This window comes from Papaver somniferum, chromosome 11, assembly GCF_003573695.1.
Source record: "Papaver somniferum cultivar HN1 chromosome 11, ASM357369v1, whole genome shotgun sequence".
NCBI lineage: Eukaryota > Viridiplantae > Streptophyta > Magnoliopsida > Ranunculales > Papaveraceae > Papaver > Papaver somniferum.
The window spans coordinates 23,121,017-23,137,266 of record NC_039368.1 but is presented as its reverse complement, the minus strand read 5'-3'; the positions used below and the strand labels follow the sequence as shown (position 1 = coordinate 23,137,266).

At 34.4% G+C, this 16,250-nt stretch overlaps 1 protein-coding gene and 1 non-coding gene across 4 annotated transcripts; one reads left to right on the top strand and one right to left on the bottom strand.

The window, feature by feature from the left end:
• Window positions 1-10,945: 10,945 nt before the first annotated feature.
• Window positions 10,946-13,137, top strand: LOC113321101 (UPF0481 protein At3g47200-like). Of its 3 annotated transcripts, XM_026568981.1 has the most exons (4): window positions 10,946-11,485; window positions 11,573-11,650; window positions 11,799-11,828; window positions 11,990-13,137. In XM_026568981.1, exons 1-4 carry the CDS (start codon window positions 11,138-11,140, stop codon window positions 12,974-12,976), a joined length of 1,443 nt encoding a protein of 480 aa, XP_026424766.1. In that variant the 5' UTR covers window positions 10,946-11,137; the 3' UTR covers window positions 12,977-13,137. The 3 variants fall into 3 exon arrangements, with proteins under 3 accessions (XP_026424766.1, XP_026424764.1, XP_026424765.1); XM_026568979.1 differs by having other exon boundaries at window positions 10,946-11,650; XM_026568980.1 differs by lacking the exon at window positions 11,799-11,828 and having other exon boundaries at window positions 10,946-11,650.
• Window positions 13,138-13,234: 97 nt separating this feature from the next.
• TRNAA-AGC lies at window positions 13,235-13,307 on the bottom strand. The gene has a single exon. It is a non-coding gene; the product is annotated as a tRNA-Ala (tRNA).
• Window positions 13,308-16,250: the final 2,943 nt, after the last annotated feature.

The following is a 16,250-nucleotide window of genomic DNA, read 5'->3' as shown; positions in this document are numbered from 1 at the left end:
CCGGAGTTTTTCTGCATTTGCGGTTTCCTCGTTAACAAAATTTCTGTTGTCTATGTTATTTCTATTCCGCATTATATTTTGGTATATAATTGAAATATCACAGGTTGTACGTTAAGATCAAATTATTATATGCAACCTTTGGTTGTTGATTTAAATTGATTGACACTTGGATATTGGTCTTTGGTACCATCCAAGTTATTATCCTTGTATTTGATAAAGACTCGCAGATTTCTATTTGCTTGAGAAAAGATCAATTCAAGTGAGAGAGATATTAACTCCTCGATATACTTTTCTCTAGATTGAGTCTGACTGTCTAGTTGATTCGCTAGAAAGTATATTGGAGTTAGTCCATACAGATTGCTAATCGAAATATTGGGTGTGGTTGTTAAAACCCCGCTTTTGCAATTGGTATCAGAGCAGGAAAACACCCTAAACTTTATAAGTTTGTGTTTGTCCCATCCTCAAAAGTCTATCCCTATGGAAATATTTTTGAGAAACTTGCTCGAGGCATATGTAACGCACACCAGAGTTCCTTAAAGATTGTTCGGAGATTATTCATCAGAACTACGGTCACTCGTGATAATCTCATACCATCTAGAATATCGGAAAATTTAGATGTGATGAAACAGTCTAACGAAAAGATTAAAAAAAATTGTCAAAGAAAACATGATCAGTGCTCAAAGGTATGGACTGTCACAGGAATTACTCTTAATCTCTTTGAGGAATACTATCATAAAGGATCGATTGACAAAGATATGTTTAGAGCATTTGAAAATGTTTTGAAATTCTTAGAAAAGCTTAATTCCACAGAGAATTTGAATCGTTCTGACAAAAACTATGTACCTGTCAAATCATATCTTAATGATGTACAAACTGGTTCAACCACCAATTCATATGAGGTTGATAAAGGAACCATTTATCAGAAAAAGTCATCTCTATGTCATAAGAAGAAGATTCTGAAGGTTTCCGAGTATTATCAGTATGATTATACTTCTAACCCCTGTTAAAAATATCATCCGAAAAAACTGCATGAGAAATTCTCTGCACTTTCCACCACCTGATGTCAGGAATGGCTTCACCCCATTTGTATATAACTTGAAATGGGGCAAGTAATGTGTTGACTTTGTTTATGTATTCTTTTTCTTAAAGATAAAAGCTTTCAAAAAGGATAGTACAAGTATCCCTTCCTTAATGGTATTTTACCTCTAAGAATCCTACTTTCATTATGTGGGTCGCGGTTCGTGAACGGGTCCAAGCCCAACTATGGGTATAAAAGAAGTACGGGTACGCCTACCTCTCTCTTCCTCCCTTAACAGTCCGTGTACGTGAACCATTCTAGGGTTCATAAGATTTCTCCATTAAAGCTTGTTGGAGAACAATTTAAAAGGTTTATGAAGGGATTTATCAAAATACAAAACAAGTAAGTAATCTCTTTTCCACCCTCTTATTTCTTTCTAGCATCATGAAGAATCTTAAGGGTTCAAAAGGTTCTTCAAATAACCTAGATTCTTCATCCTCCTCAATGGATCTTTCAATTGAATAAAATTCTATTAGGATTAGATTTGTGGATGAATCCTACAACAATGTATTTGAAAAGATTTCTTTTACTGGGTTTATTTTAGAAAAGAAATTGGATAATACAAGTGGGTACAAGGAGGATTTAACTTGTTTTGAAAAAAATTCAAGCTTGGAAACATCTTTGATGGTCTTGGTAAAGGTTTTGATACTCTTACTAGAATTTTCTATGCCAACATTTATGATGTTGATCGTGAAGACATGGAATTCAAGACCATGGTCAATAGAAAAAGGATTCTAGTTAATAGAGAATTGATTTCGAAGATCACTAAAATTCCATTGGGTAATTTTCGACTTCCTAGACAAATTGATGAAAGACCCTCTCATGAAACTATTTCAAAAGATCTTTGTGGTAAAAGTGTTGTGTGGAAAGGAGGAAAATTCCCTACTAGTGAACTAGACTTTTCTTGAAAGTCTTTTGGAAAATTGGGTATTTCTAACCTTTGTCCTTCCACTATTGAAAACTCTCGTTGGAGCCGTGAGTTTGCGGAATTGGTCTATTACCTTGAGATGGAAACCAATGATCTCGACATTTGTGGATTCATTATTAATCAAATGTTGGATATGACTTCCGTCAACAAGAAATTAGGCTACCTTGCTTGATTGAGCGTATTTGTCGCAACTTCTCCATTGAGCCCATTGGGAACTCCATCGGAACTCCCAAGCTTGTTCGGCCATGTACTTTTAGTCGAATGAGGGAATATGAGTGCAAAAGGCAAAGGTGTGACACAATTGATGGCTCGAGTGATTCTTCTTTGAAGTTTCTTCACCAAATTTACAAAGGTGTTTGTAAGCTGAATACCAAAGTAGATTGTGTCCAAGAACAATTACTTGTGATTTCTACCAAGTATCCCGAGATTAAAGAAGACATGAACAAAATTCGTTCCACCTTCATGGCCTCCGAAGATGAAGATAATAAGTAGCTTTTCTTGTGCTTCTTTATATTGGTGTTAAAGTTTTTTATGTCTAGTAAAATTTCTTAAGAGAATGTTATTCTTGTTTTTGTTTAAGAAGGACAACTAGGGTTTGGAATATCCATTATTATGATTACACATATCTATGTCCAACGCTTTCATCTTCATGTTTTTAGATTTATTTGTTTAAATTCTAAAGTTGGTTTGGAAGATGATTTTTACAGTATTAATCTTTATGGTTTTATATATTGCAATATGTTATGGGATATGTGTGTTTGCGTCCGTGAACTATTATTGTCCCATAAAATGTCAAAAGTTATCTCGTTTATATGTCGATATGCATGTATTGATACAAGATCGATGAACTTTTGACAAACAAAAGTTCAGCCTATTATGTCAATTCATTAATGGAAGATAGGTTAAAATCTTTTGTTTACGAGGATTATGTCCATTGCATGTCGTTACGCAAATAGTGATGAAGATAGAATGAATCCTTGTTATTCTGTAGTATTGATATTTCCCTGATCCGTATTTTATGTGTATATTGTGCATCTCCATAAGTCTTCTTGTTGCATTTCCAACTAAACTAATCATAGATTCGTTTGTGGTTATTTTGGTTGTGTATTCCGATTAAATTAATCATGGGTTCTCTTGTGGTTAGTTTAATTGAGAATTTTTGGATACAAAATCATTTTGTGGTTTTTGGTGTCCAAAGAAATCATTCTTTTCTTGTAAAAGTAAGGTCGCTCTTGTTTTTATTTCGGGAATGACATCAAATGGGGGAGAGTTTTGTTGAACTTGCGCTTAACTTCCTTATCTTTGTGGGGAGTGCGGCTGTGGAATTTTGAGGAGTTATCTTGTATCTTTATAAACTCCGTGATGAATGCATTTAGCTTCGGCTATATGATTGCATCTAAACAAGTTGATATGTTCTTTTCTTTTGTCTTGAAATGTCTCCATGAAAATTTCATTAGGATCCCGTTTTCGTACCTTTGCCAATATTATTGATAAAAGAAGGAGAATTAATATGTAGTTCACACTACAAATACATATGGTTTTCGGATCATTATGTAAGGGGAGTGGTTTTCGTGTTGATACGAAGTATTGACTAATGGGGAGTGATACATATCACCATAGTATTGTTGTCGAAGTTTTGATATAAGAACTTTGATATTGTGTAATAATACTATGACACTGTATAACAATGATCGAGAGCTTTTGTTTTCTCATTGTTATGGCTACGGATCTTCAACAACTATGATGCTGAATTGAACATCTATGAAATCATGGGAGTACTTAGAAAATACGAAGTTTTCAAGTAACGTTGAAGCACCAAGGAGATCAAGCATGTGGACGAGAAGCTACAAAGTTTTATTTATTTTGTAATTCATATGTATTAATAGTTTTTCCACTAAGTCAATATCTAAATATTATCTTGTTGTAGAAATTGTTGATTGGGAACATGCCTAAAAGAACAATTGGATGAAATTTTTATGAATGTGATTCAGATATTGATAGAGATTGTTAGAGAAATTCTCGGTCGAACTTGCATACGTTGCTATCTCAAGCATGTTTGTCAAGTTTAGTTGTCAAAACTATATGTCTTGATTTGTAGACTACTTATAGCTAAGTCTCGTTTTAGGACAGATTAGTGTAGTTGAGCTCCAGACTCCATGGCGATCATCTTACGAAGACGAAGAACTACTCGAGGAACCAGTGGAACTTCATCCGACTAAAAGATATGTGGATACTTGAACTTATCTATCACTCAAAAGTCTATCTCGCTATCTCATACTCTTGAGACAAAGTCGTATAAGTATGATAGTTTTCATACATACACATTTTTTATTTCGAGCCGAGTTTACTCGCCTAACTTTTTCTCGAAATACGTGTTGGTGAGCTTTCGCTTTAACAACTTTTCATCTTTATCCGTCACGAAAGTCATGATGACGTTTCAATCTTGAAAATAGCTTTGATGACGATAGTCGTGAATAAAGATTGTTATAACATTATAGAAGAATGTTTCAATGATTGAAATGTAGAGTTGAGATTATGTAACCAATTATGGACATAAGCATATATAGTGTGTTCGCACATTAGTGTATAAATCCATGTGCCGAAAACCAATTATGTGCACTTCTGCATGCGACATTGGTAAAGGAGCCGGGTTGGGTACGCGTACCCGTACGCGTACTGGCGGAAGTTTTCTAACCGAAAATTTCTGCTGGAGTTTGTAGTTTACAAACTGGAAAACCAGTCATCTTAGGTACGCGTATTCATGGAAGTTTTCGAACCGAAAATTTCTGCTGAGTTTCCAACTTCAAATCCGGTAGGTAAGGTACACGTACCCGTACGCGTACCCAAGCTGGTTATTTCTCAAATCGGAAGTTCATGAGCATAAAAACAATAAATCAATAAGGAAACCAATCTTTGCAAACCATGGATATATTGTTCATGAATTGATTCAAGTGAATCAAACCGATTCTGTTTTAATTGTGTCTATGAATAAGTACCTAAGCAATTGAACAACTCTATCAACTAGTTCTTATGAGTCATCTGAACTAGTTATGAGAAAGATGAATATGGTTGATATGAAAGTACTCATATGGCTAACCTCGGTTAACTATTTGTGAACCAACCAGGTGTACACGTTTAGGTACGGTTACTCAAACCTAAATGAAACACTTTTCATTTGTATATGACAAGCTAAGTTTTGATCTAACGGTTGAAATATATTATCTTGGAGAAATCAGGTTTTTCATCTGACGGTGAATATTGAATGCTTTGTTACCAAGGTAACTTCGATTGCAAACCCTGGTTTAAAAACTATATAAAGAAGACATCTAGCAACTGGAAAAACTAATCCCTACATCTCCTATGTGATACTAGTTAGTTTGCTAGAGTCGATTCTCCTTTAACCATAGGTTCCCTGTAGTTTAACGACTGAAAGACTTCATTGGGATTGTGAAGCCAGACGAAACTACTTCTCTTGTAGTTGAGCGTTCTGATCTTGCCATTTTCTATCGTACGAGTTCAATTGAATAATTGGCTTGAGATTATATCTCTGATAGGGCAAGATAAAAAGAAATCATAAACATCTTCGTCTCATCATTTGTGATTCCGAAACATCTTGTTTCACTACCATACGATTAAGATTGTTGTGAGGTAATTGATAATACTAGGATGTTCTTCGGGAATATAAGTACGGACTATCAACTAGTTCATGTTCACCTTGATTTATCAAAATACGGAACAAAAACTCTTAGGTCTATCTGTGGGAGACAGATTTACCTATCATATACTCTTCTGTGTGATACGGATTTGTTTATTGAAGTTTTCGATTTTTGGTCGTAGAAACTCTTAGTTGTGGATGAGATCAGCTAAGGGAATCAAGTGCGTAGTAGCCTTCTGGATCAGAGACGTAAGGAGCGGAACTGTACCTTGAATCTGTGTGAGATTGATTAGGGTTCAACTACAGTCCAGACCGAAGTTAGTTTGTAGTAGGCTAGTGTCTGTAGCGGCTTAATACAGTGTGGTGTTCAATCTGGACTAGGTCCCGGGGTTTTTCTACATTTGCGGTTTCCTCGTTAACAAAATTTCTGGTATCTGTGTTATTTCTATTCCGCATTATATTTTGTTATATAATTGAAATATCACAGGTTGTGCGTTAAGATCAATCAATTAGAATATCCAACCTTTGGTTGTTGATTTAAATTGATTGACACTAGGATATTCGTCTTTGGTACCATCCAAGTTATTATATTTGTATTTGATAAAGACTCACAAATTTCTATTTGCTTGAGTAAAAATCAAATCAAGTGAGAGAAATATTAACTCCTCGATATACTTTTCTCTAGATTGAGTCTGATTGTCTAGTTGATTCTCTAGAAAGTATATTGGAGTTAGTCCATACAGATTGTTAATCGAAATATTGGGTGTGGTTGTTAGACCCCCGCTTTTTCAGAGATGTCGATAAGGAATTCTCAGAGTATGTCAAGCTATTGGATTTGTTGGAAAATAAGAAGATGACAACTTCTCATGTCGAGAAAACAAGAAATTGAAAAGGATTTATGGATGTCTTTATGTTTTGAATCGCTCTTGCAAATCGATCATCAAAGATTCTGAGGAAATCCTGAGTTCAAAGTCACTTGAATGTGATAATTTTTATCAAAAATACTTCTTTTTGGAAGAGAAACTTGCATAAACTGAAGCAAGGATTAACTCCCAGCAAGCAAGTTTTGATGACGGAGAAAGTGCTTATCTTGTTCGGGGAAAACTCCTTGAGGCCGATTTAACTGCTGGTCTTAATAAAATCAAGATGTTGGAATATGACTTGAAAAAGTTAAATACTAGTTCAAGCAAATTAACCACAATTCTATGAGCAAGTCAAAATCATCGTGATACACGAGGATTGGGCTATAAGGGAACATATGCTCCAAGTGTTAGCAAGAGGTAAAATTTGTCAAGGCTAGTGATTCTTCTCAACAAAAGGTTTCCACTGATGGAAAAAGTGAAATACCTGCACCGGCAGTTAAGGTTCGAAAGAGCAAAGTATATCAACCTCCAAAACCAACACGCATGAATCCGGGTAAGAACTTTCCTTATATTTATCATTATTGAGAAACAAAGGTCACCTGGAAAGGATATGTCGTTTTCGTATAAGGAATGAAAAACTTCATGATATTCTTGTTTGGATGTCAAAAGAAGTGATTAAAGCTCGATCATATGTTAAGGCTAACACCCTTGACATTACGGGTTGTGAACGTCCAACCTTTAGGCAAAGGAATTTGTGTTGTGATAAACCTAGATTTGCCTATAAATGTCATACGAAGTCTTTTCACAATTGTAACGATTATCAAAATGATAACTTTGTAAAGAAGAAGACAAGATCCGATGCTCCCAATTGTAGAAAGACTAACTTGTAAAAGAATAGTCAATCCAATTCCTTTTCAAGAAATCTAGAAGAGAGTAATGGGAAGAAGGTTCTGGTTGTTGCTAAACGCACTCAGAAGTGGGTACCAAAGAAAGTCAATGATGGTTTGAGTGTGAAAAGGAATGATCTCCCATAAAATTCCATGACTATGGATAAGGCAGTATCCATGATGTTGGAAGTTAAAAAGTACTTTGGAAAAATGAATTTGGATATGAAAGGTTCTGAAAGTGATCCCTTTCATGATACTCCAAAAGTGAAACACAATAGTTGGTGGAAGAAGAAATGAAATAAGCCAAAGACTATAGATTGTGAAAAATCCATAGTTGAGGAAAGTCGGTTTCTGTCACCTGTAGTGAGCAAGGCATTGTTCACCTCAACACAACTTGATTTTGTTGTAAGTGCATCCTCACCAAAGAATGCGTTGTTATGTATACAGTGAGGGAAACACTAGAATTGGGGCGCACATATTGCGTTAGGTATGATTTTGAATCTTTGGTAAGGACGTAGAATTCGATTGTACATCTCTAAAAATGTATATCTATAAACTTGGGCAAGATTTATGTTTCTATTATTTCCTTAAAGTACTTATAATGATCCATGTACCTTGTGTATCGTTCTTGTCTACCTAACTTGATTTGTATTTAAGGTTCTTAGATGTTTAGGTTTGAAAATAGTAGTTCGGGATGTTTTTCCTTCATGGTACACATACCAGGTATGCATACCATCATTTAAAATTAAAATACAGGGACTTCAGTTCGCATACTAGGTATGCAAACAGCTCCAATTCACGAAATTTCGTTTGCGAACACCGTTTGCGAACTGGCCTGTAGACGTCAATTTTTTAAAACTTGTTTTGGACGTAACTTCTTCGTTCGAACTCGGAATAACCTCATTCGTTTTGCATTCTCTCCCTTTTTAAATTCTCTTAAAAATGGTGATGATAAATACAAGATTTGGATGAATTAAGATTGGTCTTCGTCCCGTTTCTCGTTTTGAGTGTTTTGCTCAGTTTGGTCGCACTTGTTCCACTTCTCTTGGACTTGAGAACTTGGATTATTGTAGTACTTCTCTTCTAAGCTCATTGTAGTTTTTGAAAGAATGTTGTTGGTGAATCACAAAGAAGAAATTTCAAGAATAGGAAATAGTACGCATTACTATGGGATTCTTGAATGTTCACAATCCTCTTATATGAACTACGGTGCATGGTTGTTAATGACTTTGTATTTTATTCTTTTTAAGAAAATATTTTTGTACGCCTTTGTTAGCCATTCTTGGTGTAAATCCGTGCGGAAAAGATTGATTCGACCTTCTAAGGGAAAATCATCTTGTATGTTCTTTACAAGTGTGTTTGTCTCTTCGTTTTGTTGTCTAGGAAAGTTCTTATGAGAATTTCTTCTTGTGTTTTTAAGAAGGATAACTAGGGTTTGGAATAGCAAATATTGTGATTACACATAGATATTGCCAACGATTTTCATCTTGCAATGTTTTTAGATTTACTTATTTAAATTCTAAGTTATTTGGAAGATGATTTTGCAGTATTTAATCTTTATTGGTTTTATATATTGCAAAAATATTTTATAAGATATGTATGTTTACGTCCGTGAACTATGATTATCTCATATGTCAAAAGTTAAGTCTATTATGTCATTATGCAAATATTGATAAATGATAGAATGAACTTTTGAATATTCCGCAGTATTGATCTTTCCCTGATCCACTTATATGTGAAAGTACTGTATGGCTCCGTAAGTTTTCTTATGTTGAGCATTTCCGATTAAATTAATCAATAAGGTCTTCTTGTGGTTAATTTATTCGAGTTTTCTGGACACAAATTCATGTTTCATGTAATTTGTTAATGTGCAAATAAATCCTTCTTTTCTTATAAAAGTAAGGTCGCTCTTGTTGTTCTTTCGGAAATGACATATTATGGGGGAGAGTTTCGCCAAATCTTTGTGGGGAGTGCGGCTGTGGAATACTGTAGGAGTTATCTTGTATCTTTATAAACTCCTTGATCAATACACTAAGTTTCGACTATGTGAAATCATCCAAACAAAGTTGATATGTTCTCATTTAGTCATGAATTATCTCTTTGAGAATTTCATTATGATCCCGTTAGTTTTCTTACCTTTGCCAATTTATATTGACAAAAAGGGGGAGAATTATTTTGTAGTTCACACTACATACATATGGTTTATAGATCATTATGTAAAGGGGAGTGGTTTTCATTGTGTGATGAAGTATTGACTAAGGGGGAGTGATACATATCACCATAGTATTATTGTCAAAGTTGTGATACAATTGAACTTTAATACTGTGTAATAATACTACGACACTGTATAAAAATATTTGAGGACAACTATTTTTGTATTGTTATGGCTACGGATCTTCAACAACAATGATGTTGAGTTGAACACGTTCAAAATCACTGAAGTACTTGGAGTGGCGAAGAATTCAAGGAATGTTGAAGAACCAAGGAAATCAAGCATGATGGATGAGAAGCTACAAAGTTTATTTATTTTGTAATCCATATGTATTGATAGTTTTGTCCTAAAATTGACAAAGGAGGAGATTGTTAGAGCATTTCTCGGTCGAACTCGCAAGCATTACTATCTCAAGCTTGTTTGTCAAGTTTAGTTGATCAAAACTATAAGTCTTGATTTCTAGTCTACTTATAACTATGTTTCGGATTAGGATAGAATGTGTAGTTGAGCTTTAGACTTCACGGCATTCATCGATTGAAGATGAAGAATATGCCATAAAATTTCATGGAATTAGTAGCTCATATACTGCGAATTTCATTAAAGGTTCAAGTAACTTTGGAAATATTAGTCCAAAATAAGGTCCAGGAACTTTGCAAATGCAGGTGAGAACTCAGACATAACATCCATAAATACGTTATCATGAATAGTGTCAAGTTCATCTTCACTATCATAATCTAGTTGCTGATAAGCTGATTTTTCATGAAGTAGTACCACATTTGCATTAACTTGCATCCTTTTCTAGAGGGATATTACAAGTTCCCTTGGTGGTGATAAAAAAGTCTTCATTCTGCGGGGGAGAAGAATAAGAAGACCTGCTAAGCTCTAAGTTCGTAACATGTAAACAAATGGTGGGTGACATCACCTATCAAGCTGTCAAGAATTCCTTAAAATAGCACATTCCATGAAGAAGAGAATTGAACAAGGTTTCATACAATACTTTACTGTTCCAAAATTGTACAGTATCTTTCAATCTCTGAATACCTCTAACGTTTAAATAGCAGTGTATTTCTCAACTTCACGAAAAATAATCCGCCAAGACAATAAGCTGAATTCTCTGAACGCCCAAGACATTTAAAAGTCTCCCTTTGATTGTATTTTTCCGTATTCGCTAGGTACTGCTAGGGGTGATCTGGGATTGGAGTGTTTGACCAGTTGTTATTTTTTTATTCTTTTTCAACACGTTGACCAGTTGTTATAAACACAAACAAATAGCAATTAGAAAACTTGAGTTTAAAATCAAAACAATCAAAAATAATAATTTGCAGTAAAGACTTCTATGTTTCGCAGTAGGTGCAAGGTATATCAAATTAGCTCCACATGCCGATCAAGCCGGCACGTTCATTCACGCACATACAATAGATATTGGTCATACATCCTCAAATGGTAACACTGGTTCCGGCAGTCATCATCTCTTATCTTCCCTTTTGATCACAGAAAAAAAGAAGGTAGTCATCATGCCTCCAGAAAAGAAATCATTGAAATCCATGAAAGCAAAGAGATACAGCGACGAAGATGTCAGGCACATGCCACAATGGGTGATAGATATCAAACAAGAAGAAACAGATGAATTAGATTTCGGAAAATCATGGACAATCTATAGAGTTCCCACAAACCTCCTGGAAGTTCAGAAAAATGCATTTATTCCTAAAATCATATCAATCGGTCCGTTTTATTACCGTGATGCTCGTTACAAGGTTATGGAAGAACACAAGAAGAGATTTCTATTCCTTTTGTTAGGATACGATAATAAAGATCAGGGTGGTAACTTTGGTGGTTATAATTATGTTGAGCTAGACAGTATTGTAAGTCTTATGTATGACTTGGAGAAAAGAACCAGAGAGTGTTATTCCGAGACATTTATTAATATTTCTTCAGATGATTTTGTTCAGATGATGGTCATGGATGGCTGTTTTGTTATTGAGCTTCTTCGACTTTACCACAAGTTCTGCTCATCGGATACCGTAGAGGTATTTTTCTTAGCTATACAATTCTTGTTGCATCTTTTTCATTGTTCATAGTACAACTTAAAGCTGCTTCCTCTTTTCTCTTTGGCATTTCTATTGTTTGCAAAGATGATTCATCAATAGTAAATCTCGATCTTGATCGAATACACAGGGCCGGCGTAGGGGCACATTCTCTTTTGAGGTGGGAACCTTTCTTGGTTGAATATATTAGAAATAGCGAGTGCAATATTTACAAATAACCTTAATAGGGCATGAGCGCTCCATTAAGTCATGGTAACATTAAACATTTTGTGCCTATAGCGTGTTATATTGGTTCACTGAACGACTATTAATTATCTGCAGAAGAAAGTTGTTGATGATCCAATCTTCACAACCCGATGGATGCTGCGAGCTCTTCAGCGCGACTTAATGATGATACAAAACCAACTTCCGTTCTTTCTGCTGCAAGAATTGTATCGCTTAATTACTGCAAGTCCTAGAAAAGGTTGCGACATTGATAACATCTCACTGATCGATCTTACTTTGAAATTTTTTGATCCACTTCTTCCGAAAGACGAATCTCAAATTGTAGACGTAGACCCAGATCCAAATGAATACCGTCACCTCCTTCACTTATTCAGAAAGAGCTTCATTTTACCAATTAAGCGCAGAAAACCATTACGAGTACCTCGAACTGGTAGTACTGTGGCAAAACCTATTTTCCATTATCAACAAACAACTCCAAGCACTCGCACAAAGCAAGACAGTCATTTTATACAATGTGTTACAGAACTGAGAGAAGCAGGAGTTACGTTCCTTGAGAAACCAGAGCATGCCAATATTGACATGTTTGCTGTCGAATATAAGAACGGGGTTTTAAAAATCCCTCCTTTATTTATAGATGACAACACGGTTCCGCTCTTTCTGAATTTCATTGCTTATGAGCAGTGTGACAAGGATGCAACTCCGTACTTCACGAACCACTTGATGTTCTTTGACAGACTAGTGAGTTCTATTAAAGATGTTGAGGTACTTCATAGGACTGGTATCATACATCACGTTTTCGGGAGCGATAAAAAGGTGGCTGATTTCATCAATAAGTTGTGCAGAGAGATTGTTTATAATGTGGATAATTGTCATTTATCTGAACAAATGAAAGGAGTTAACGATTATTACAAGGCATATTATGCTAATAAATGGAATGTTTGGTGGACAAGGTTGCTTCGTGACTATTTTAGTAGTCCCTGGACAGTTCTTTCGCTGCTTGCCGCTTCTGTTCTGTTGATGTTTACTGCCGGACAAACTTTCTTTGCTCTATACGCTTATTATAAACCACCAAAACAAATTTGAGTATCACTTACATTCCTTCAGATCTTTATTAATATGTATTGATAAATTATTTTTATCGACTTTCTCATTTATATAGATTGCAAGTGTTTCTGTATATGTAAACAGATGTGTGTGTATTGTTGTATCTAAGTTGTGCTAGGAAGAGTAATACTACTATTACTGTAAAAAGAGAAAGATCTTGCTAAGTATCTTGAACTACCACCAATTCCCAATTCCATACCCAGCAACATTATACGAGTTGAAGGGGAAAAAAAAAAGTGGAGATGCGGAGTATCGATCCCCGTACCTCTCGCATGCTAAGCGAGCGCTCTACCATCTGAGCTACACCCCCATTTGCTGTACTCACCTGAGCAGCAAACTAAAGTAAAAACTCCAATGGGAGCCGTTCAACCACTGGATATAGTTCTTTCATTTTTATAACAAAAAAGATTAGATTAATTCAGTAAAACTTACAGAGCTTGGCAAACTGGGAGCAAAATTGTCCTATTTCCCTGTTACACTATGTTTTCTGCTGAATTTAGTTGTTTGTTCAACCATTCCATTAAAATTCATACTAATGTCTTTAAATCTAAAAAATGAAATGGTGTATGTGAGTGATTGATAATCATCTAAAACAGATTCATTGAGCCAGCTAATCTGGTTAGTACTCTTATTCAAATAAGAAATGACATTAGTAGCATCCCTTTTAAACCAGATTTCCACTCCATTAAAGAGCTTCAAGAAATACTGTACATTCAGCTTCCTCCGCTTCCCTAGCTTCGCCAGATATGGTGTTGCAGCTCCTATAGTTTTCTGCAGAGTTTGTTATGACCAAGCCAGTACCAGATTCATGAGTATATGAATCAAACGATGCATCAGTGAATGTAGTTCAACTTACAGATTTATACCAAAAACCAAATAAGTAGATATTCGTATATAAACGATTACATTTGCATAGAAAAATAACAAGTAAACTTGGTCAATTGGGATGGCTTATTTATATTGTGGTTATTAACATAAATAGAAAGAAAGGAAAAAAAAAAAAAAGCATAAATAGACGACAGAAAAATAAATTAAAATATGTAGTTATCGACTCATTATTTAACACTACCCATTGTATAAATATACATGATTGTATAAAATCAAAGATAAGAGAGATTCTCTTTATGATTTAGCCTGACACTCCATTATGTATATAATTTCAGGAGAGTTTCCTTGGTTATGGTTAAAAGTTGTATCATACTCAAAATTTTAGAGTATCTGGTACCATCAAAGAACATTTAGATCAATAGGAACCTTTGATTTTTTTTACACCACACAGTTTTGGTACTGCAAGTGAGTGCTTCATGCTTACATATTTATTAACCCATACTTACCTCTCTATCATATATGTCACAATAATTCCCTCTACTACTACTTCAATTTTACTTTAAAACCCTAACCTGCGAACTTCATTAATGATGAACCACAACGGAGGAAAAAAAGGTACTGCAAATGAAAATCCCACATCATCTATGGTTAACTCTATTAATTGTTTTTATTCAAACCCCAATACATTTTCTTTGTTTATTATCTTTTCTTCTTTATCCTTATTCTTCTTTTTGTATGACAGATTAAAATATAAAGGTTAATCAACCATTGGGAAAAAGTTAGTGGTTAAAAAAACTGGTGATTAGTGGGTTAGAAACAAGACCATATGTCAGGTTATGGCGTCTAGCCCTTAATTGCTACTAAGGGTTTCAAGATTTTCTTCGACCAAGAGTGCAGAATATGTCATAATTCTTTTCAAATGATCTAGACCTTTCAAATTTCTTTGCGATTAGTTTTGTTGGTGGTCAAATCAAGATAAATGGTGATTTTAAATTTTGTATATAATGGGAGGATGTTTAATTTAATTATATATAAAGGAGAGATGGTCATTGTAGTATATGAATAAACATACGTGAATAATCATAAATAAGGTACTACCTTTTCTTAGATGGGGTACTATTGAGAAATCAATTGAAGATTACCTTATTTGATACATTATACCATATCTGCCATTTTTCATATGCTCTTTTAAAATGATCTAGACCTTCAAATTTCTTTGTAATTAATTTTGTTAATGGTCAAATCACGAAAAATGTCGATTTTGAATTTTGTATATACATGGGAGGTTGTTTAATTATATATAAAGATGATCTGATATTTTTCATGTACCCCTAGGTAAGTTAATTATGCTATATAATTCTCATTCTAATTTGATTTAAATTTTCTGCTGCTAAATAGGAAACTTCTTGTGATGGAACATAATCTATTCGCTGATGTGTTAGACGGTCAGTGTAAACATAAATCAGTTATGATGAACTTCCAGTTGAATCGTCGAAGAATAATCATATGCCATCTACGGTAAACTCCATTTATTGTTCCAAAAACAAAAAAACATAACTTAATTACTTATATCACGTAAGGTAAAGGGATGGTTACTTTTTCTATGTAAACCCTAATACCTTTTTTCTTTTCATTGTATTTTCTTTCATATCCTTTTTCTTCTTTTTTTATATGAAAGATGAGGATATAGAAGTTGTTCAACCATCAGTATAAAGTTAATGCTTGAAAAAATCGATTATTAGCGGGTTAGAAACAAGATCGTAAGTTAGATTATCGCATCCAACCCCTAATTTCTACCAATGGTTTCCAAATTTTCTTCGAGCAAGGGTGTAGAATATGTCAGAGCTTTATTCAAATGAACTCGACCTTCGAATTTCTTTGCAATTAGTTTTGTTGATATTCAAATCAATGTAGACGACAATTTTGAATTTTTTATATAAGGATATCTGTTTGAATTAAGATGAAGTAAGTACTCATCGTGAGGAAAAGCGTTTACTTTACCGAGATTCAAGCGTTCATACTTGAGAAAGTAAGTGCTAAAATTTTAAACTATGAGGATTTAGATCGGGCTCGAGAGTTTTGATTCACTTGGTCAATACATGTGTAATAAGGTTAAATCATAAGTGCATATGAACCATGGTTGAGATGGAAGGTGCTAATCAAGGATTTCTACTACAAATAACGAGCATAAGAGCCTTGATTTTAAAAGTTTAGTAGTTCCATTAAATTTTTAAAATTAAGTTTCTTAAATAATTTAATTAATTTGGTAAAGCCTAAGGTTTGAGGTTACAGTTTCTTGGTTGTGCGAAATACACTCGAAGGCTAGAAAGAGCTTGGTTAGGCGCAAGTTATACGAGGCTTGTGGTATTTTTTTTTAATACAAAAATACGTATATTGGATGATTCAGATGTGTATCATATACAAT